The sequence below is a fragment of the Dunckerocampus dactyliophorus genome, chromosome 14 (assembly GCF_027744805.1).
Source record: "Dunckerocampus dactyliophorus isolate RoL2022-P2 chromosome 14, RoL_Ddac_1.1, whole genome shotgun sequence".
Taxonomy (NCBI): domain Eukaryota; kingdom Metazoa; phylum Chordata; class Actinopteri; order Syngnathiformes; family Syngnathidae; genus Dunckerocampus; species Dunckerocampus dactyliophorus.
The window spans coordinates 7,951,447-7,974,127 of NC_072832.1; the positions used below are offsets into that span (position 1 = coordinate 7,951,447).

General features: G+C 41.8%; 2 protein-coding genes across 8 annotated transcripts in view; one reads left to right on the top strand and one right to left on the bottom strand.

Annotated features, from left to right (window-relative positions):
• Positions 1–22,548, bottom strand: part of hpse2 (heparanase 2) — a 74,032-nt gene extending 51,484 nt beyond the window's left edge. For 4 of the 6 annotated variants that reach the window (XR_008573594.1, XM_054798256.1, XM_054798255.1 and 1 more), the window contains exons 1-8: positions 15,838–22,548; positions 13,826–13,944; positions 10,400–13,726; positions 9,186–9,288; positions 7,121–7,189; positions 6,327–6,413; positions 6,114–6,193; positions 1,984–3,645 (exon numbers count right to left, since the gene is read on the bottom strand). Coding sequence is in view for 1 of the 6 variants with exons in the window: in XM_054798256.1 (XP_054654231.1) it covers positions 1,984–2,007 (24 nt within the window). In the remaining 5 variants the exon portion in view is untranslated. Of the gene's footprint in view, positions 1–1,983; positions 3,646–6,113; positions 6,194–6,326; positions 6,414–7,120; positions 7,190–9,185; positions 9,289–10,399; positions 13,727–13,825; positions 13,945–14,022; positions 14,681–15,837 lie in introns of those variants that run through there. The other 2 variants (XM_054798253.1, XM_054798252.1) reach the window with 2 other exon arrangements.
• On the top strand, positions 1,994–22,592 carry LOC129193709 (metal transporter CNNM1). 2 transcript variants are annotated; one of them, XM_054798251.1, is made up of 10 exons: positions 1,997–3,502; positions 9,175–9,318; positions 10,426–10,566; positions 11,540–11,709; positions 12,897–12,996; positions 13,599–13,741; positions 14,043–14,286; positions 15,888–15,992; positions 17,039–17,140; positions 17,877–22,592. In XM_054798251.1, exons 1-10 carry the CDS (start codon positions 2,065–2,067, stop codon positions 17,954–17,956), a joined length of 2,667 nt encoding a protein of 888 aa, XP_054654226.1. In that variant the 5' UTR covers positions 1,997–2,064; the 3' UTR covers positions 17,957–22,592. The 2 variants fall into 2 exon arrangements, 1 of the variants encoding a protein (XP_054654226.1); XR_008573592.1 differs by lacking the exon at positions 17,877–22,592 and having other exon boundaries at positions 1,994–3,502; positions 14,043–15,772; positions 17,039–17,083.
• Positions 22,593–22,681: the final 89 nt, after the last annotated feature.

A 22,681-nucleotide genomic window follows, 5' to 3' on the forward strand; every position in this document is an offset into this window, starting at 1 on the left:
GCAGTGGCGCTATCAAGCACACCATGCTTGGCTGTCCGAGGTACTCTTTGCTCTTTCAAGGAAGAAACGCTCTCAGGTCCAAATTGACCTTAATGTAACGCTGTTGGCTTATTGTTTGTAGGTGCTTCTTGGGCATTAACACAGAAAAGAAGAGATGTGCCGGAAGCATTAATATTAACATACTTCTTGTTGGTACAGCAATACTATGAGAGCTGTGTGTTTAGTAGTTAAAGGAGTTCAAATACACAGTGGGTATTTTCAATGTTTGCTCTTTTATCGCTTAATCTATTATCTTGTTTTGAAGCACAAGGAAATCTGCAGTACTGTAAATGGAGGATACGGATTTATTGTTTTCATTTGCTGATGTTGATAAATTCAGCATTGTTTTCCTTCTTTTTTATTCATCAGATGGTGTGGTAAATTCACAGTTAACATAACAAATTTACAGGAATTTGCAGCGTTGTAAACACAGTAAGTTACTGGCTCATAATTGCATTACTTTCACAGTAAATATGTAAAACTACAGGCGATTTATTGTGATTTATGTGCAACAGGCCACTGTAATTCTGAATTTACAGTACAGTACAGTACAGTACAGTAATTAACTGTAAAATCACAGCTGTGCAATTACAGCAAATAAACTGTAACTTTATTGTAATTCACTGTTAAAAAAAATCACAGCTGTGACGTTACAGTAAATTACTGTTGAGATATTTCCCAGCAAATTACTGTAAAGCCATGCAATTATTAGCCAGAAATTTACTGTGATTTTACAGTGTTTGCAGTGTGTGCAATTATGTTGTACAAACATGAATCCAAAGTATTTAAACGTATGACATCCAATCTCAATGCATAGTGACACAACCTGATGTGTTCTAGTTAGAGCCTCAACATTATTGTTGAATGCAAAGCTTAACTAAAATAAATTGCTCGGCTATTTTGATGATCCCGCTTGTCTTTTTGTCACTGCGGATATATATTATATCATTATAGACGTACAGTAATGAATATGGGTTATGTTTATACGCATATGGGGATTATTTGCTTTGTCTCACAAAGATTGAATGTGTAAACATTGGTTTAAAATGTGCATTTGTACAGGATATGTTCTGGCGGTTGTTTGGTGTGTTTCTATACAATTGTTTAAAATGAAATACAAATTGAACATTATTATCTTTGTAAATAACAATAATTTGTGCTACTAAAGGATATTAGTAGATTTTCCAGGTGTACCTAATGTTATGGCCCATGCTTTCTGTAATTAGAACTTGCCAAAAAGTTACAAAATTTGGGGAAAAAAATAAGTTTGATGGGTTTATTTCCCTAGCTTGAATGTCTTTTAGTGTATATTAAAGTTTTGGTGTTATTGTATCCTCTTAACATAGACTTTTACTGAGTCTGTGCTTTATTTTCATTTAACATATATGGATATGAAATACAGTATAAAAGCCTGAATGGTTACATTACACTTCTGTTATTACTTATTACTGTATCTTGGAAAAATAACTTACTGATATACTCCACAAGTCAATGACAACAAATGCAGCTCATTTTCCACCCAGTTTAAAGAAAATAATGAAGAATAATTAAGGTTCTTTAAGTGTTTAAAACCCAACAGAAGCACTTATTTTTAACTTCACTTGCACGAATGTATACCTTCACTTGTACTTCTTACACAAGTGCTGAAAGGAGTGACTTCCTAATGTGGGATGTGCTGATGGGGGGGGGCGATGCTGCCATCTAGAGGTTGTCACGGGGATAACAATTATACCCAAGCAGATATTGTTACTACAGTATAGCACATCTTGCCTCATATAGTTCTGTTTTTTTTCACATTTGACATTTCTATGGGATATTCATGGTTGGTAACTGCTGTCTGACCTGGTGGGCATGCCCCGACTTCTATTTTTAGCAAGCGTGAGAAAGCAAATAAGACGTCACAGAGTGTGTCATGCATATTTCAAGTGTGGTGGTGTAACATACCCCCATGGCTGTACGACCACCCATGCAGCTGCTCCATCCGCACACCACGTGACCCAACTCCCCTCCACTACTTCATTCAGCATGATGGCTGTGGATGCTGCGGATGCTCGCTGCCGCATCCTGCATCATCTGCATCTGACCGCCATCCCTCACCTCCTACACCTCCTTCTCCTCCTCCTCCTCCTCCTCTCCTGGCTGCCAGCACCGACTTCAGCTCTGCTCGGTGTCCGGCCGGAGGACACCCAAAGCGGGGATCTGTCCGTGCAGGATGGCGTCCTGAGAGCCACGGAGGGGACTCGCTTCATTTTACGGGTGTACTACTCGGAGCGTCCCAACATGAACTGGAGCGGTGCAGCTGACTCAGCTCCAGCAGCTCCGTGGATCGCTTTCATAGAGGAGCAAGAAGGGGACAGCGGGGGGAGGTCCAGAGCGAACCCTTGCGAGGAGGAGAACGCCCGGAGCTCTGACATTGAACTACTGGGCTCTTTCAAATCCACCTCCAGTCACAACTCGGTGCTGGTGGAGCTTCTTGCCAAGCATCTACGCCGAGGAGAGGCGGTGAAGTACTACTCCATGTGCGCTTTTGACGGCATCAGATGGGAACACTTCAGCACCAGAGACTTCTGGCTGGCTGTGGTGGAGAGACCGGCAGAGGCGGACGCGTGGCTGCAAGCGGGAGTCTCCCTGCTCCTCCTGGGGCTCTCCGCGCTCTGCAGCGGGCTCAATATCAGCATGCTCGCCCTGGACCCTGTGGAGCTGCGGGTCCTGCAGAACAGCGGCACAGAGAAGGAGCAGAAGTACGCACGTAAAATAGAGTCTGTGCGTAAGCATGGCAACTACATCCTGTGCACTGTAGTGCTGGGTAACGTGCTCACCAACACATGCTTTGTGGTTTGGATGTGCCAGATTTTAGGCATGACCGTCCTCTCCACAGCCTCATGCACTTTAGGGATATTCTTCATAGGGGAGATTTTGCCTCATTCTGTGGCGTCCCGGCACAGCCTCGCCATCGCCTCCAAGACCCTGTGCGCCACCAGGCTCCTGATGCTCCTCTTCCTCCCCATTGCCTACCCTGTCTCCAAGATCCTGGACATCCTGCTCCACCAGGAGATCAGCAGCTTCTACACACGGGAGAAGCTGGTGGCTATGCTGAGAGTCACAGATCCATACCACGACCTGGTCAAGGAAGAGCTCAACATCATCCAAGGAGCTCTGGAGCTGAGGACCAAGACGGTGGAGGACGTTCTCACCCCTCTATCCGACTGCTACATGCTCTCGTCAGATGCTGTGTTGGACTTTGCCACCATGTCTGATGTGATGCAGAGTGGCTTCACAAGGATCCCAGTCTATGAGAACGAGCGGTCCAACATAGTGGACATTCTGTTTGTGAAGGACCTCACCTTTGTTGACCCGGACGACTGCACCCCTCTGAAGACCATCACTGAGTTCTACAAGCACCCCATGCACTGCGTCTTCAATGACACCAAGCTGGATGTGATGCTGGAGGAATTTAAGAGAGGTAATGCCACACTGAGGGGAATCCTTTCCCGTTCTGTAGACCATGATGAAGGCGGTGCTGGCTTTTAAGGTGCCATATGCTCTGCTTCCCATCCTCAAACTCCCACCACCTATGGCGTGAGGAGCCTTTGAAGTGAATGTGCACTTAAAAAAAGAAAAAAACACAAAAATGTGAGGAGAAGCCCAGTATAAGGCTCGTTCCACTGCGGCTCACAGTAGGCTGCAGCCATGAACAGCCTTTCATCCCTAAAGCGAGGGCCATATGTGAAATGCAAAACAGTGACACACAGAGGGGGGTTCACGCAGAGGTTACAGGCTGCCAAAGATGGGGGTAAACGGTTTCTCTGCATGGATTGGATAAAACGGCACAGAAATTCCAAAGTCGAACAAAAAAAAAAAAAAAAACACTCCAATTTTGTGTGTGATGCTAACCACAGAGCAGGATGGGATACTGGAAAGGGTCTGTCAATATGAGCAATACAATTACTTACACATTAACATACACACCCGTGACACCATGGCATGCAACACGTAACAATTCAGATGCTGTGTTCCACGAGATGTTGCACGCATCTCATGTTCTATTTTGAAGCTAGAGCATTGGCGTAGTCGGCAGTCTGTGAGCAACAGGGGTAATAGTGACCTGAGAAACCCTTCAAATCAAACACAACATGCTCCAGACTGCTCAGTTTGAATAAAAACAATCCCATAGGAAATACCGGAAGGAGAGATGATCTTTTTTAACATGCGTAACTGTCATAAATATAAAAAATGAACCAGTTTTCTTACTGTCAACAACAAAGGTGTGATGCGATCCTAAAAGAAGATGTGCTATTAATTTTGATGCTATTAATTCTCATCCAAGTGTAAAATGAAGTTAACAAGTAGTCTTCGCTTCCATGACAAAGGTGCAATGTGATGCTCTAAAGCAGGGGTCTCAAACTCACGGCCCGCATTTGCGGCCCACCAAATCATATCTTGCGGCCCGCGACTGGACATCAAAGAGTAGTGTAACTGCAGCCCGCAACATCCGGGCAAGCTCAGTGTTGCATACATACTTACAGGGGCTAGTAAACACCAACACTGAACTAACAGTGGTGTTATCACATGGATGTATTGTGAATTGTATCGTATCGTGAGGTACCCTGAGATTCCCAGCCCTACTCCCAATACTTGATACGGCCCAGCCTCACCCAGACCCTACTTCCATTGGCTCCCAGTGAAATTGAGTTTGAGACCCCTGCTCTAAAGCAAATGGTGTCCAAACTCTTTCCACCAGAAGGCAGCATACTGAAAATCAAAGGATGCGGTGGGCCGCTTTGATATTTTTATGTATTTTTCCCCATTTTTGCTGGGTTTTTTTTTTTGTTTGAATTTTATTTCTATAATGTGTCGCGGGCCAATACAAAGAAAGCTGGCAGCCGCAAATGGCCCCCAGGCCACGTTTTGGACACCCCTGCCATAAAGTGATTTGCTAATTTTTTAACATTACAGTCGTTCCTCATCGATAAGTGGATTTCCGCAAAAGTAGGATTCAATCTTAAAAAATATTTTCATAGTTAGAGCATGGAAAACCTGTTTATGACTTCCTAAATAAGTTTTTCTAACCATTATTAGAGCCCTGTAGACATGAAATAACACCCCTATAGTCACCTTTACTTTCCTGTACTATTGTTTGTTTACGTCACATTGCTAATGCGCAGGCTATCAATGTAACATTACTGATGCCTAGTGACCGAAATACTACATGCTGTATACTTGTCTTTCAGTATTTTTGGACTAATAGGCCAGATTCAACCACGAAACAGCAATCATTTATAAATTAACACATTTGAGAAAAAACGCGATAAAGTGAGGTCGAGATGTTGGAACCGTGATGTAGCGAGGGATGACTATACTGTCATGAAAGTTAACCTGTTCTTAACTTCACCAACAAAGGTGTAATGCGATTCGCTTTTTTAACATTTGTAATTGTCACAAAAGTGGAAGAAGAAGTCGACCACTGCTCTTATTTTAATGACGAAGGTGTAGCCAAAGAAAAAGCACACACAGCGTGAAACATTTGATGCTTGCTGAAGTGGGGGTCTTGCGTGATGTAACGCATGACAGATTTGGAGGTTGTATGTGAGTTTAAAGGCATATTATTCCCACGCTTTTGGATCAAATTCCAAATTGTACAACTTTAGCTGTTCCTTTCTGGCAGTGTCAATCAAAGCACTGTTACTGTATATTTGTGAAGACAGAGTCTCGTGGTGGCTTTATTAGATGACCATGCAGACCTACCATGTCATTCTGTGTATGACTGCTTTGTTAAAGATCTTTGCAGATTACTAATACGGTACAATATGGTGAGCTGACAAGTAGAGAACACACGCGTTGCTTCTCTCTTGGGGGGGCCCATGCAGCTTGGCTTCTGAACCTTGACAGCATCGTGTGCTAACATACTGCATGAAAGGGACGCCAGTGGAGACCATTATATAATAATTTCATTGTGGATTGAGCTGCAAATGTGTTTTTATTGACACAGAGGTACCAGGGTGCCAGTCAGAGTGTCAGCTGGCTGATTATTATTATGTGAAAGGAGACATGTTGACTTTGACATTGCCACTTACAGGTCAAGAGGTCCATTGCTTCATCCCGCCGCAGGATTATGATGGATCGCTTTGGTCAGCTCACCCATGGGCCTCTCTGCCTGTCATTTTCATTTTAAAAAAAAACAACACAGAAGATTTTGCACCCTAATGACTTTGGAGCGCTTTTTTTTTTTTTTTTTTTTTAAACGCCATTCAAGCCAGCAGAGCAATCATGAAAAATTCAGCTCCAACCTTTCCCTTTCCTGTCTCTCAGCTCCTTCTCATTTTGATGAATTGAAGGCTCCTGCCGCTCAGGCACCCTGCTGAGGGAATGTCACACTGGAATGACGGAAGGGGGGAAAGGGCATGATCAAAAAAGCTGCCATGCACGCATTATTAGACACTTCAATAGTCAACTGTCTCAGAAGTACTAACTATTGGAGCCTCGTATTAGCTTTATAGGCAAACCAATACATGAATCCCTCGCCACTTTCCACTTCGAATTTCGCGACAGCTCTCTACCACGGTTTTTCAAAAATATATCAATTAATAAATCACGCTGTTATGGGGTTGAATACAGCCTATTATTAGTTTAAACTAAAGAACTAAAATACAGATACAAGGCATTCAGAAGATGCATCCAAAGACTGGAAAGGGATTACTAATTCATTTGAGGACGTAATAAATATTTAATTAATTGGATTCCTCATTTTGTACTGAGCAGCCAGACACTTACCGATGTTGCACTAAGTTCCATTTCTGGTTCTATGGTTATCATCACGTTGTTCCTCTTTGCCATCACTACTGAAGTACCCCTCTACGGTGGAAATAAAAAAACAAAACTAAAGAAAAAGCATCAGCGCTAACGTCACGGATAGATGGGACGCTATGTTTTGTTTGACTTTTGAGCCATACATTTCGGTTGTCCTGCAAGCTGTACCACTTTGGGGGCAACTATGGAGCTTCCATGGTATGTTTATTGTGGTGTTATCTTCACTGAAATATTGTGCCTATCTCAAGATGATGTAAGGAAACCTCAATAATACCTCGTTAGATTATGCAGGTGTATCAAACGTGGCCGGTGAGTGAAGGGCTGCTTCATGGCGGTGCAGTGTCTGCAAAACAGAGAGGGAAACAGTGAATGGCATTGTAGCATTACTCCCTTGTTGTTTCCTGTCTGAATGTATAATAAAGGTCAGCGGGCATACACAACAATGCATCATGGGAGGAGCCCTGCAAACTGGTGGAGCAGAAAGATTTGCAAAAGAGACATTCACATTAGACCTAGTTTCACTTGGGGCATGTGTGCCTGCCTGTGTGTGTGTTGCTCTGCAAGAGTGTTATGTAACACACAATGATGTAATTCAGTGCCCGGGCACATCAGCCACGAGGAGGGCACATCCACGCCTGACTCACCTGAGCTATTTAGACAGGCTGACGTCAGCCCCTCTTATACAGACTTTAACATCAAAGCTACCTTGCCGTCAATCAGCATGTTTTTTTTTTTCCCGAAGGATTAAAAGGTTTGATCCCTCACCAGTGATCCCCCCCTAAATCTCGTATGAACCGGTTCAGAGGGAGTTAGCATCAGATATGTGTCTGCGTTCTAGTGACATCACAACTGGTTAGATAACCTATTTGGACGCCAAATTCTTATGTTAATAAAAGCCAGAAAATATCTATTTTTGCTGCAGTATGTTTTGAATTAGGCTCACTGTCTTCTCCTCCATGCTTAAATGCTTCTTGATTTCTTTTAGGGACCTCTACATGCATGTTACGTCCATGCTGATGTGTGTTTAAGAAATACATATGCCAGCCACATAGGCATCCCCAGACTGATTATGCAATGCTGGTGCTTTTACATAAGGGGGCCAAATCTTCCCAAACTGCCAATGTATCGCCTGACTAATCTCCCAAATACCCGCTGACGTCTTGCCTGAGTCACACACTCACAAAGGCGACAATAACAGTGATGGAATACTACAATGGAGGCTAACGTGTATATTCTTCTGAGTTGGTCTTCAGCTGCAGTTTGTGCATTAATGCTCATTTTCATCCCGACTGCACGTATCTAGTTGGGGGCTGCTGGTGTAGTCTTAGAGCATCGCATGACAACATGTTCTCATGAGGATTTAGTAGGAAAGTGTACAACATGTGCCGTGCTATACTAGTCCTGTGGGAACATCTAAGTCGAGGGAAAAACACAGTAGAAACTCCAAAGTAGAAAACTTCCACGACTTTTGTCTACCGTTACAATGGATATTGTTCCGCAAAATCAAGTGTCCAAACAAAGCACCCTACGCCGGTGCTGACTTGCTGTCCATGCATTTCTTACTGCAACTGCTAAATAAGCCACCATGGGGCCAAGGAAGAGTGCCAGCAAAAAAAGAAGGTAAGAAACACGGCTGCACGGTGGTCGAGTGGTTAGCATGTTGGCCACACAGTCAGGAGACCAGGAAGACCTGGGTTCGAATCTCCGTTTGCGTGCGTGGGTACTCCGGTTTCCTCCCACATTCCAAAAACATGCATGTTAATTGGCGACTCTAAATTGTCCATAGATATGAATGTGAGTGTGAATGATTGTGTACCCCGCCTCTCGCCCGAAGTCAGCTGGGATAGGCTCCAGCATACCCCCGCAACCCTTATGAGAATAAGCGGCATAGAGAATAGACGGATGAAGGTAAGAACCACTACTGACTTCACTGACTGACTGGGCCATGATGTACGAGAAGTGTGCATCGACAATACGTTCCATCCATGTTTTTGGTTAATATTTTTGGGTATCTTGAACAGACTTGTTTTCATATGGTTCGCTTTTTGTCTGAATTTTGGGAATGAATTAATGACGAAAATCAAGGTTCCACTGTATTAGATTTAATTTGAGCTTTTTTCTTACACTTGGAGAGCAGTTAAAAATGATATGAAGTGTTACTTAAAAATGAATATATACTGTATACACAAGCTTCTATGTTCCCCAGTGAATCAAGAAAGTAAACAATACAATACATTTTTGATACTAAATTTAAGGTTGTTCCATAGAAAGTCAGCAATTCATAGCCAGAATTTTAAATCTATGATCATTCTGTTCTGGTCAATGCAGGCAAGTCCCACCTGGCTGTGGTGCAAAGGGTCAACAATGAGGGCGAGGGAGACCCCTTCTACGAGGTGATGGGCATTGTCACCCTGGAGGACGTCATCGAAGAGATCATCAAGTCTGAAATTGTGGACGAGACGGATCTTTACAGTGTGTACAGGACAAAAATATGTTTTATTATTATATCTTCTCAAGGGACAATACCATAGAAAGAAAACTTAGATGTACTTCGAGTAGTCAGTGTACAGCTTGCAAAGCAGTGTAGGTTTACTATCGACTGAAAAAGAGCCAACACATCACCATTACGGTCGAAATAACTGGCAACACAAGCGAGTAGCAAGATAAATGCGTCTTGTACACGGTTAAGCACTGTGGTGGTAGTGTCATGGGCTGGGGCTGCATGAGTGCTGCCGCATCTGGGGAGCTGTGGTTCATGCAGCTCTGGTGACTTCCATGACTAAGAGGATTTAAGCAGTGCGAGATAACAATGGTGCTCATAATTCTGACAAGTTGGACACAATTTGGACACGCTCACTGTGAGGTGTACCCACTTTCATTTCGACGGTATTGTCCCTTGAGAAGATGCTTGCTGAAATATGGGGTATGTACTCGCTTCTGGAAGAAAAATATAGATCCGATCTTATTTCCAGCTGTGGCCGGGACTAGATTCTCAGGTTATAATTACAACTATCATGAAAGGGAAGGATTTCAAAACATTTGCTGTCATATTTAGGCTACGTTAGTGTTTTCGCATGAATAATTAATTCTGTAATCACTCTGCTTCCACCTCCTGTTCCTCATTAGACCACTGATCCCACGCTTCCGCCCCTGTTGTTCACAGCTCCCTACTTATGCATAATGAAATAAGTGCAATCACTCTAATCCTGGAATAGAAATGCCAATCTACCCTGGCTGCTTTCACCATTTGAATAAATATACTGGATATCATTTCAAGCAGTGTGTGGGAAGCCGTCATGAGTGCGCATTCTGTAATTCTGTATGTACAGTATAGAAGAGCTTATCTCTTTAGACTTTGCACTGAAGGCATTGATGCCAGATGTTCCTGCAGCAAGCGTGTAATATGGTTAACTGCCTTCACATCTGCAGAGGATTAGTCAATTTATCAATCAGATAAGCGTGTGCGTGCGTGTGTGTGTGTGTGTGTGTGGATAATCCAATACGATCTGTGGCTGTAAAGATACATATTTAGTAACACACTATTATTAAATACCTGGCTTTCCCTCTTGTGTTGCCCAGCTGACAATCGGACGAAAAGACGAGTGTCGCACCACGAGAGAAAACAGCAGGACTTTTCCATCTTCAAAGTGGCAGAAAATGAGCTGAATGTGAAGATCTCGCCCCAGCTGTTGTTGGCAACACATCGTTTCTTGGCCACAGGTACACCTGCAAAACACGCCACTAAAATCATACAACATTAAAGTTATAAAAAAAACAGAATGCTTCATTATACAATATATTTTTACTATTGTTTATGTATTATTGTTATTTAATAATATTGATATTTATTGTTATTACTTTATAATAGTTTCTTATTGTTATTGTTATTATTAGAGAAAATGCGACATAAAAGTTTACAATTCAAAGGTGGAACAGATGGTGTTTGACCTCTGATGTTGAATATTAAAACAATTATTTCCATATACGGAATAACTGAAAAGTGAATTCATCTGTTCCAGTGTCAAACTGTTGCAGTCATACAAGTGTCAGTGTTTTAGTTAACAGCTGAACGTCTTTCATTTAATTGAGATGCATAATGCATACTGCATTATGCATTATGGATAATATGCTAGCATGTCTACATTGGATTGGTTTCAGTCATCACGGCCCCCCGCATCTTTTGATTTTTCAGTATGCGACGTTTGGACACCCCTGCTTTAGATGCTCACATCTTGCATGATGATGGTTTGAACTCTAAATTTAGTTTTGGGACATACTTGGGTTGAACTCCAAATTGTGCCACTTTTGGAGGTTTGGAGCAGTGGTTCTGAACGGGTTTAGCTGCGGGACTCACCATCATCCCTCAGTCAGTGACAGGCGGAGGCAAAATTGCAGACATTTTTCAGCTCAAACTTCTCAAATATCTTATATTTCAAGGGACTGTTTGCAACGATAAGGCAGCATAGGCATGCGCCTCATGGCGGCATAGCAAGCGAATGCAAGGTGCATTCACAGACATCGGATTTTTACTTTTTCTTTTTTTTTTGTTTTGAGACACGCGACCCGCTGAAAACGGCTCTGCGACCCACTTTTGGGCCACAACCCACCAGTTAAAAATGATTGGTTTAGAGGCCTCCGGTGTAAATTGTGTTTTTTTTCCCTCTCTATTTCTTTTTCCCGCTCTAACTGTCAGAGGTGGAGCCATTCAGGCCGTGTCACCTGTCGGAGAAGATCCTGCTCCGTCTCATCAAGCATCCCAGTGTGGTGCAAGAACTCAAGTTCAACCCCAAGAACAAACACGCTCCTCAACACTACCTCTTCCAGAGGAACAAACCTGTCGACTACTTCGTCCTCATCCTGCAGGTAAACCAACGTCACACCGAGTTTAGCAGAACATCATTCAAAGCCATTTGGGATGCTTGATTGCAGTTGTGGCCCAACCAGTTATTACGTTTAGGGGACAATCACTTTTGTAGGTTTGGATTTGTTTTCTCCCCTAATAATAAAAAGTTTCATTTAAAAACTGCATTTTGTGTTAAGTTGTGTTGTCATTCACTGATATTTAAATGTGTTTGATGATCTGAAACATTTAAGTGTGACAAACATGCAAAAAAATAAGAAATCAGGAAGGGGCAAACACTTTCTCACACCACTGTTGTAAGCCACAGAACGATAACGACACATGAAATTCAATGTTGCTGCCAATCAATGACCCATCTCGGAGCCTAATCATAATAATAAGCAAATAGTCTTTGATATGTATTTTACGGAAATTATTTATGATAATGATATTTTTTTTTAAACTATGGGGTTATGTAAATATACTGTCCTTTAAATGCTATCCATCCATCCATTTTCTATGCCGGTTGTCCTCACTCGGGTTGCAGCAGTATGCTGGAGCTTATCCCAGCTGGCGTACACCCTGGACTGGTCGCCAGGTAGTCGCACTGCTCAAAATCCCCCAAATATATGACTATTTCATATGTAGATTTCAGACTGAAGTAGTTTGAAAAGATTGACTTTTTTTAAAGTGGTAGAAAAACGGGCTGCACAGTGGCCCAGTGGTTAGCATGTTGGCCACACAGTCAGGAGATCGGAAAGATGTGGGTTTGAATCTCCGTTGAACATCTCTGTGTGGGTTTTCTCTACATACTCTGGTTTCCTCTCACATTCCAAAACATGCATGTTAGGTCAATTGGCAACTCTAAATTGTCCACAGGTATGAATGGTTGTTTGTCTTTACGTGCCCTGCGATTGGCTGGCGACAAGTACCCCGCCTCTCGCCCAAAGTCAGCTGGTCAGCTCCAGCATACCCGCCACCCTAGTCATGATAAGGGGCATAGACGATGGATGGATTAATATTTTTTGTCATTCAGGACAAAATTGGACATCCTTTAAAAAAAATGAATTGGTTTTTGCACAAAATCCTGGTAATTTCAATAAAGTGCTCATCTAGTATCGCATTAACAGTGCAGCCTGAACATTTCCTGTTTCGGTGTGTTCGATGAAATGTCGAGTCGATGCGGTCGTGACATCGTGTGATGTTGCAGGGACGAGTGGAGGTAGAAATTGGAAAGGAGGCCCTCCGCTTTGAAAATGGAGCATTTTCCTACTATGGCATGCCAGCACTCATCCCACCCCTGCCAATCGGTAAGCACACCCGTGACAAACATCAATACATGCTGACTGTGAGCTACGGGCCACGCTGATGACGGCAACAGGGAGCAAATGATAATGAGGGGGAACTAATTGACGTGCGCTGTGCTGGAAGTCTTAATCCCAGCAAGTCGCTGCACACAGTAGCAGCAGTTGTGGGAATAAAGTAATTAAAAAAAGGAGATTTAGTGGAAGAACACGACCTGACTGGGATTATGTGAGCTAAGAGTGTACAGCCAGCAGGAAAGGTTCTCAGTGTCCCATACGGACATTTTCTGTCTTCAAGGGTGTTCATATTTTGCATTTTAGTGGGAGGCTTCAAGTAATTCCAAAAACTCAATTTAATATCACTTAATCCTTAGACTGGGGGTGTATAAAAGCATATACTGTAGGTCAGGAGTCAGCTAGTGTAAAAACTCGGTCGAGCCAATAAAGGTTTAACTGAGCAGTGGAACCTCTCAGGTCAGACAACAAAAGCCAAAGAAAAAGCAAAGCACTCGAGGAGTCAATCATTAAATGTTCAAGTTTTGCATGACTTCAGAGGTCATTTTTCCCCCCGGAAAATGCAGTTATTTTTTTTCTCTTTTCTTCTGCAGGTCAGAGGTTTTGTTCCCGCAGCAGCGGTCTGAACCAATCAGACTCGCTGCTGAGTGGAGGCAGCGTGGGTCAGCTCTCAACGGGAGGGTTCTACTTACCGGACTACTCAGTCCGACAGCTTACAGACCTGCAGATCATTAAGGTGACGTACAGAAAGCATTAAAAAACAAAAAGTTGGACGATTTAGCATGCTACTGCAGTGTTTCACATACATTTGTGTACTCACAGAAGAAGCAACAGAAGAAAGTTCATTTGTAGTTGGAAACATATTTGTTTTGCTTTTCTTTTTTTACTCACTCCCATGTTATTCCTCTTTCCTCCAGTGTCCATTACAATTACACGTACCTGCAAATTAGACAATGATGTTATTTAGCCACCGCCACAAGTTGATTGCTGTCCAAAAACACTGAACTGAGTACTGACTCTGTCCCCACTTCCCTCAGATAATAAGGACCCACTACCAGAACGCCCTGACAGCCACAAGAATGGACAGCTCCCCTCAGACGCCAGACCCAGTGGATGGAGACGCTAAAGGGAGGCCGCCGGTCTCAGAGGCTCGCTCGCACAGCATCGCCCTCCCCCTCACCAACACACACACCCGACTGGGACTGGCGCGCCTTGCACAGCTTCATCCCAACATGGGCCTTAGAAACACCTCGCATCTCAATCAACGAAATAGGATTGTTCGTAAGTTGTAGAAACACTTGCTGCTCATTTTATTTGTCGCCATTAGTTTTTACTTGATCATTTTTGGTTGTTAGGCGCCACTTGTATATTTGCGACTTCACTCTCATGAATTTACGACTTTCTTCTCATAATATTACAAGTTTTTCTTGTAAATTTACAAGAAAAAAACAACAATGTGAGATTGCGGGAATAAAGTCGTTATTTTCGTAATATTACAAGTTTGTGCTTATAAATTTACAAGAAAAAAAAACAGTCTGAGATTGCGGGAATAAAGTCGTAAACTGAGAATAAAGTACATTTCCGACTTTATTCTCAAATTTATGAGAAAAAAGTTGAAATATTATGAGAATAATGTTGTAAATTTATGACTTGGAATATTACGACAATAAAGTAGTACATTTATGACTTTATTCTCGTTTTCGTCAAGTTTTTCTCGTATATTTACGAGAAAAAATTTGTAATATGAGAATAAAGTTAGACATTTACAAGAAAAACATCGTCATATTACAAGAATAAAGTCGTAAATTGATGAAAATAAACTTGTAAATTTAAGAGGAAAAAACTTCTAATATTATGAGAACAGTTGTAAATTTATGGCTTTATTCTTGTAATATTACAAGTTTTTTCTTGTAAATTTACAACTTTACGCTCATAAATTTACAACTTTATTCTCCCAATCTCGGATTATTTTTTTCTCGTAATATTACGAGAATAAAGTCTTAAATTTACGATTATTCTCATAATATTACGAGTTTTTTCTCGTAAATGTACGACTTTATTGTCGTAATATTCCAAGTCATAAACTTACGACATTACTCTCACAATTTTGCAAGTTTTTTCTCATAAATTTGAGAATAAAGTCATAAATGTACTTTATTGTCATAAGTTTACGACTTTATAAAAAAAGTTGGATATTTCCGAGAAAAAACAAGAATAAATTTGTAAATTCATGAAAATAAACACGCAAATTTACGAGAAATAACCTGTAATATTATGACAATAATCGGAAAATTATGACTTTATTCTCGTATCAGAAGCTTTTTCTCATAAATTTACGACTTTCTTCACAAAATCTCAGATTATTTTTTGTTCTCAACGTGGCCCTAATACTCTGTCGTACTCAAAACCTCCAAGGTTTCGATACAGCTCATGTATTGGTTCCTATTAGATTGTGCAAGTGTACTTAATGTTGTGGCCAGTGAGTGTATACCTAGAAAAGCATCTCAAATGCCAGTTGAATGACTGCTCACGGCCCCCAAGGTACCTGTTGGCAAGGTAAAGTCTAATTTCTATGATGACTCATCATACGTTCCCAAAACTGAACTCCAAACAAAAGGAGGCATCGGGCAATCTGCTCTGCATTTCAAGCTTAAAGGATTTCCCACAAGCCATCTGTCCTGTGCTGAGTGGAAACGTCCTTCACCGCGTGTGAATAAGACAGATGGCTCTCCTGCTTGTCAATAGCAGACACTGATCTCACTCATCCGTGAGTCACATTGCACAGCGAATACACCCCATCATCCACTCCCAGTCAAATCACAGTTGGATTACCTTGAGAAATACTTTTGATTTGGTGCTGACGGCTGCCGTTCTCCCCACAGGCAGTAAATCAGACGGCCAGAGGAGTCCCAATGACACAGTCTTCCTCCGCATGGACGACATTCCCTACATCCAAGAGGATCGACCGGAGAATTACGGAGAAAATGGTCAGATTTATTCACTTGACTAAGACACCGAGCCCTGGTTAATATTGCACTTTAATAGGCTTTTATATTATTATCATTGTTGGTCAAGTGGGTTTTTCTATTTTAAAAAGTAGTTTGATGACATCCTACGGTTGAAACGGGTAAACAAGCACCCTAAAAATAGCGAGGAAATATTTTCTGTAAAACTTTTTTTTGCATTTTTAAAATTAGTACATGATCTAATTGAATAACTATTTTATATTATTAAATAAAACTGTTATATTAATAATTTTAATTAATACTCCATTAAAAAAAAACAACTCACACACCACCTTGAATAACAACAATACTATTACGTACCCGACATGCAGTACACACATAAAAATATATTAAAATAGGCTTGGGGCCTTTGAACAGCGCTAAATAAATCACAGTTATATGATTACCACTGTCATTACTACTATTGTTCTTGTTGGAATGGAATAGCGCTTAAGAGCATAAGCAAGTGAACCTTATGAGTCTTTATGACATCAAATAATAAGCTGTTACATTTTATTGTTAGGAATAAATACAATTTAAACATGTCATAAGAATGAACCAGTCGACAAAATACTGCAAAATATGAGTTACCGGTAGTTAAAGTTAGGTTTTTTTATGTTATTATTTATATTAACTATATACATTATTCACTTTTAACAGCTTTTATATATTAATAATTCCAAAACATCGTATATTGACTTGAAAAGGACAGGTTGTCTTATAGCAATTTATACATGCAAACCAGCAGGTGGAGCCTGACGACTTCTTTCGAAGTGAGTCAGAATTTTTCTTCCTGTCACTCGCACACAAACGTTCCTAGCGTTGTTAGCAAGATAGCAAACAGAAGAGGAGTTATGATGCTAATTTTTTTTTTTTTTTTTTTTTTTAAATCTACAGTCATCGCAAATATTTTTCAAAACATTTGTGCTTGAAAAAGCGGGATCGTCTTACATTGAGGTCAACACATGCCTTCGATAAAATAACAGCCAGGCTGTAAAAACATGCAATTGCTCTTTTCTACTTTTCAGACGTGCCTACAGACTCTCAGACGTCCACCTCTCCTTACGTCAGCTCTCGCTCGCTCTCCAGCTCGGAGGAAAACATAGGAAAGAAGCTTTTGCGTAAACTGAGTGAGTGTGTCATCAGCCGTCACTTTGCTCCCACACACACCCCAGCGTGTCGCCTAAATCTTTGTGTCAGACGCGGCACACAGCGAATGCTGTATCTTAGCAACAGGTGATGGGTTACTTCGTGGCCACCCACTCACATGCTGACACAGATGCTGACGCTGCCTGCGGGCTCGGACGCAAATGACTCACAAGTCCTACGTCTGTACCTGAACGCAACCCCACATTGTTCGTAGTGACGCAGTTCAAGTGTGATCACATGATGTGCTACTATTAAAGCAACTAGTGTTAGCCAGCTATATTTTCAGACATGTGTGCTATCTTTTAGCTTGATTTAAAGTTTCACTTCATTTGGAGCCGCTAACACACGCAAACGCACACCTCATCACGTCCTGTCCTTTCTTTTAATAAAATACAGTAAAAATTTGAATATTTCACACATGATTAATCCTCATTAATTCCTTTGACAACTGTGATTAATTAGATTAAAATTTGTAATCATTTGACAGGCCTAATTTAATCACAAAACCAGCAAAACTTTGAATTTTTATGGAGGGCTTGTGTGATATCAGGCAGTTTAAAGCTACATTTTTTCCCCCACCCCCAACTATTTTTCTCAAATTCTGACATCAAGGGTGTTCAACTCGAGGTATTTCCACTTCGCTTCAACGTGCATAAGAATGAGAGTAATATTCCCTTTTTTTGGAGCTAAATGTCGACGTGTTCCCCTTGTTTCTAGGTAACAAGAGGAGGAAAAAGTCTCGGGATGCAGAGCAGAGTTTGGAGGAATGTGCGGAGCAGCCACCAGTGACAAGCTAGCACAGTGATGGCACACATTTTCCCTTCCTACCCAACAGTCCCGTCTCATAACGACTCCCTAGATGCGCCGGCACCTCCCTGCAGGAGACTGAGCCATTATTATGTGCTGTAGTTACCAGTGTACTCAGGTCCCCACTGACACTCTGCCCCAAATCTGCCTCCCTTCGCACCTTTTGCGACTGCTGACAGGAAAAAAAGGGAACTAACGCGGGAAAACAGCAAAAAATTCCCAATGGCACTAAATTGGTTAAACCAGCCTTTCACTGGGAACTAAACCTGAACTAAAGCCTGTCACTGAAGCCGTAAAACGTCACTTAAACATCAGCATAGCTTATATTATTAGCCCCTTTCACACAGATCACCAAAAATAAGCTGCCTTTTGCACAGAACTCACCGAGGGAGGGAAGTTGTGCGCTTCTACACAGCAGCAATTGCAGTCAACACAACAGGGCAGGAAGAGGGAGTGTCCATGTGAAAGTTTCCACCTGCGTTCCAGCATTCCCTTTTTACACAGACACCATCCCGCCTCCGTTGCAGCTCTGATACTACCGCCTTAAAATTGGCAGGATGACTTTGCTTCACCATTCCTTGTCTGTAGCCGCTTTCACGCTGCCCTTAAAAGCTGGATTTTCCCAGCTTATTTCCCCGTGTCGCTGTTCTGTGCGAACAGCACCACCGCGGAATGGAAGGACAACGTCAACCCGCCCATTTTCCAGCTTCGGAAGTAGTATCAGAGTGTAACAGAGGCGGAACGTCACCTGTGTGAAAGCATATTCCACAACGCCGGGCTAATTTCTTCTTGGTTTGTTGTGTTGGAAGCAATTCACCGCGTTCAAAGCGTGATTGTGTGTCACTGCACAAAGCGCTCACAGTCCGGCTTTAGCCGAGTTATGCGTAAAAGGGCAAAGACGGCTTATTGCTGTAATCTCTGTCGCGGCTAGTTTGCAGAATCTCTGTGTGACAGCTGCGTTCTGTGTGAAATGCACAGACAAATAAATGCGGGATGCGGCAATTTGACAGGATTTCTGTGTGAAAGAGGCTTGTACGCGGAAAACTGGCAGACAATGGGCAGCGTGAAAGGTGCTAATAATTGCATTTCTGAATCACTTCTGTCAGAGCACGTTCTTGTGACAATTTAGAAGGATATTATACACAAACTTGGTGTATTTTCATAGAAAATGTACATATTTTGAAGGGTAATGACGCTTTATTTATTTTTTTGCAAACAATAATCCCCTGACACAAACCGCAATGAAATGATGGCATTTGATAGCATTTCTGAGGAAAAATGCAAGATTTGAACAGCGTGTCTTCCTGGTAGCGCACATGCAAAAAAAGTGCTGAGCATTTTGTACAATTTCCTACTAAATCGTCATGAGAACCTGTTGACTGGTATGAACATGTGGTTAAGGCAGCCAATGAAATACAGTGCTCACACAGCGTAATGGTGCCATCTACTGCCAACAAATGAAGATGACTACAGTACACAGCACACTTTTTGCACCGGATTTAAAAAAAACAACAACAAAAAAAACAAGAGCCATATTCTCTTGAACTTGAATGACTACTAATTCTAACTCCTGCACTCTTTTAACGGGGTTTGCACAACTTTCAAAATGTGTATTGGAAATGAGACCATTTCTTACCTGTTTTTTTTATGATAATAATATGACACTTACCAAAAAGGCATTGGAAAAGAGCAATATCAGTCATTGTATGTACTGTACAGTATCACCAGACATAAGTGGGGTATTTCTGTTGATGCATGCGCACAGGTTTGTGTGGTCTCTGCTTGCGTAGAGCAATAACTCATAGCCCCGCTACTATATTGTTGCCATAACAACAAACGTACACTACCGCTTGATAAAAAGTGGAACCTCCAAAGTTAAACACCCACCCGATACCGTGCAATTTGGAGTTTGACCAAAAATTTGTTCGAAACGCCGATACGCATAACATCGATTGTTTGTTTTTTTGCTTTTTTGTGACAGTTATTAATAATAAGAAGGATGGATTCGATTTTATGGCGTGAACACATTATTCATTCACTCCTCAGTCACACACTGGTGGTGCTAATGTACATCTGTACCCCCAGCTGCCCCGAGGTAGTGTGACGGAAACGTGGCTGCCAATTCCCGCCTACGGCGTCTCCGACCACCACCAAATATCCATTCACATTCATACCGGTGTGGGCAGCACGGTGGGTGAACTGTCTCGCCCAGGGACGCAACGACAGCGAGTGGAGGCCGCGAGGACTCAAACGAGCGGCCTGCTTTGCCTTGCTGAGCCACTGCTGCCCAAAAGAAGGAGGAGCTTGTGTGACTGTTAAAATGCGACTTAAAACTTGGGACTCGATGGTGACGGTTTGACCTCGCAACAAATTATTTCTTCAGCAGTAACTCGGTTTTTGTCATTCATTTGTTCCAAAAGGTCAGATAAAAACCAAAACGTATGAAAACCGAGGCAAAAAAATCTCAGAAAATACAGTCGTCCCTCGTTTATCACGGTTAATTGATCAGTACATTTCTGCTAATTAGGATTCCTTATTTATAAATGGAATATTTTTGTAGTTAGAGCATATAAAACCTGTTTAAGACCTTCTAAATGTGTATTTTTAGCATTATTAGAGCCCTCTAGACATGAAATAACACTCCTATGCACTTTTACACTTGTATTACCAAAAATAGTTGACATAATAACAGCAAATAAGATGTCTTAGACATAAATCAGACATTACATATACTACTGCAACGGTGCAGTGAACATTCACACAGGAGCTGCTGTCAGCCACAACTCATGCCACCCACTGACACTCTCTACACTGCTAACCATGCTAACACTCAGCAGCTCTACAGCAGCTGGCTGATGTCACTTCCCAGACCCCGCCTCGTAAAGGCGCACACAACGTCACAAATATTACACTACTGTACATCTTCTAAATGCATTGTATTTGCATTTTCGTTCAATTAGCCATTTCAATGATTGAAAATGCTTAATTTAGCCCATGAACACGTACAATGTGCTTATATATGCATATGTTTTGTGATCATTTATTAATGCAGTTTTGAAAAACCGTGATACAGTGAGGGCGTGATGTTGTTGCGAGGGATGACTGTTGTGTAAGTCCAATTCATTAAAAACACCCAAAAATATGAACAAAAATACATTTTATAGAGAATAGTAGGAGTTTTACATGCAGAAAAAATTGCAAAGTTATTATAAATGGTAAATGGATGGAACTTATTGTTGATACAGGCTTCCTGTACATCATGGCGAGATCAAATGCAATCGTGTTTCTCACCTTTATCAAATTGCTGGCACTCGCAACTTTCTTTGGCCCCATGGCGGGTTATTTGCAGCCGCAGTCACGCTCAATAATAAATGCACGGGCCTTGAGTCAGGGACATGTAGGGTGCTTTGACACAGGACAGGGCAAACGGACTAGTTTGTTAAGTGCAATACTGTACAAAAACTGAGGCAACATTTTAGCATAAATTTTAGCAACGGAAAGGGAGGTTTGCCTGCATTTCGATGATTTCCAATGGGAAAAATTATTCTGAAACTGGGCTTGTGTTCGCCCTTGGAGGTTCCACTGTATTACAAGGCATTTACAAAAGAAGTCCTTTTTAGTGGCTTTTTAACACACTTTACTTCCTACTTGAGCCAAAATGATGACAGGGAAATTAGTTTCTAATGGCATCTGTTTCGATGAAAAAGATCTATATTTGGCACGGGTGCATCCAGAGCATATCCCGACAGGAAGTCACGTGTCAATATGTGCGTCCCCAAAGCATTCTGACACCACCCTGCATCTTTTTAAAAACACATATGCCTGTTTTTCACTGAAGCTGCCTACAGACCAATTAAGGATAAGCTAACAATGTTTTGGGAGGGAAGTTCTATTTGCATGTTTGTTTATGCTGCCTATAAAGTAGAATTGCCCCCCCCTTTAGAGGGTGCGTTTGCATGCTGGGGTGGGGTAGGGGCGGGTGCATGAATAGGATAACCTCAACCCTGCTGTAACTTCTCCCATAAAGAGACTCCCAGTGTTGCTTGTGTACAGACCTCGCTAAGGTCCTTAACTTGATCAAATACGGCTGCATTTCCTATAGCTGCTATTGCCATGTGAAAACAGTTGCTTATGGGGAGGCTCACGGGGACATTAGATACCACTCAAGGACATTTCAAGCCATTATTTAGGAAGCTAGAAGGGGAGTTATGAAATAGTAATGCATCTATTATAACTAATGCAGCCACTTAAGCTGGCTTTTGGTTTATCTGCTCTGAAAAAAAGTTGGATCAATATAAAAGCAATATGACGCAAGCATCGACGTCAAGTTCTTTTAAAACACACATGAATACAGGTTGGTTGGAGCCGTCCATTCTGCCTGCAAGGGGAGAGAGTACAAAAGGATACTGCACTGCTCAGCATTTGGCATTGACCCCACTGTGTACACAAAGTGTGCAAAAAAGGGGATGTTTTTACAGGTTTTGCCTCTGGTGAATTGATCCACGCGTGTTTACCGGGGAACCCTGCAAAGTCATTTGGATGTTCATGTGCTGTTACCCAAAGATAATTACAAAACAGAACAATGATAAATCGTTTATCATAAACAATAAACTAGCAGAGCTACTATTCTGGCGTCATTTTGTACTACTCATGCTACACAGATGATTTGCTTATCTTAAAATGCACATTGATTCCAGTATAAATGACAAGTGCAC

Bases quoted from the DNA above. Each gene is read 5' to 3' on its own strand.
- LOC129193709 (XM_054798251.1), top strand. From the start codon at position 2,065: ATGATGGCTGTGGATGCTGCGGATGCTCGCTGCCGCATCCTGCATCAT. The intron at 3,503-9,174 runs GTAATGCCACAC...TGGTCAATGCAG, and splicing joins GCTGGAGGAATTTAAGAGAG to GCAAGTCCCACCTGGCTGTG. The intron at 10,567-11,539 runs GTACACCTGCAA...TCTAACTGTCAG, and splicing joins ACATCGTTTCTTGGCCACAG to AGGTGGAGCCATTCAGGCCG.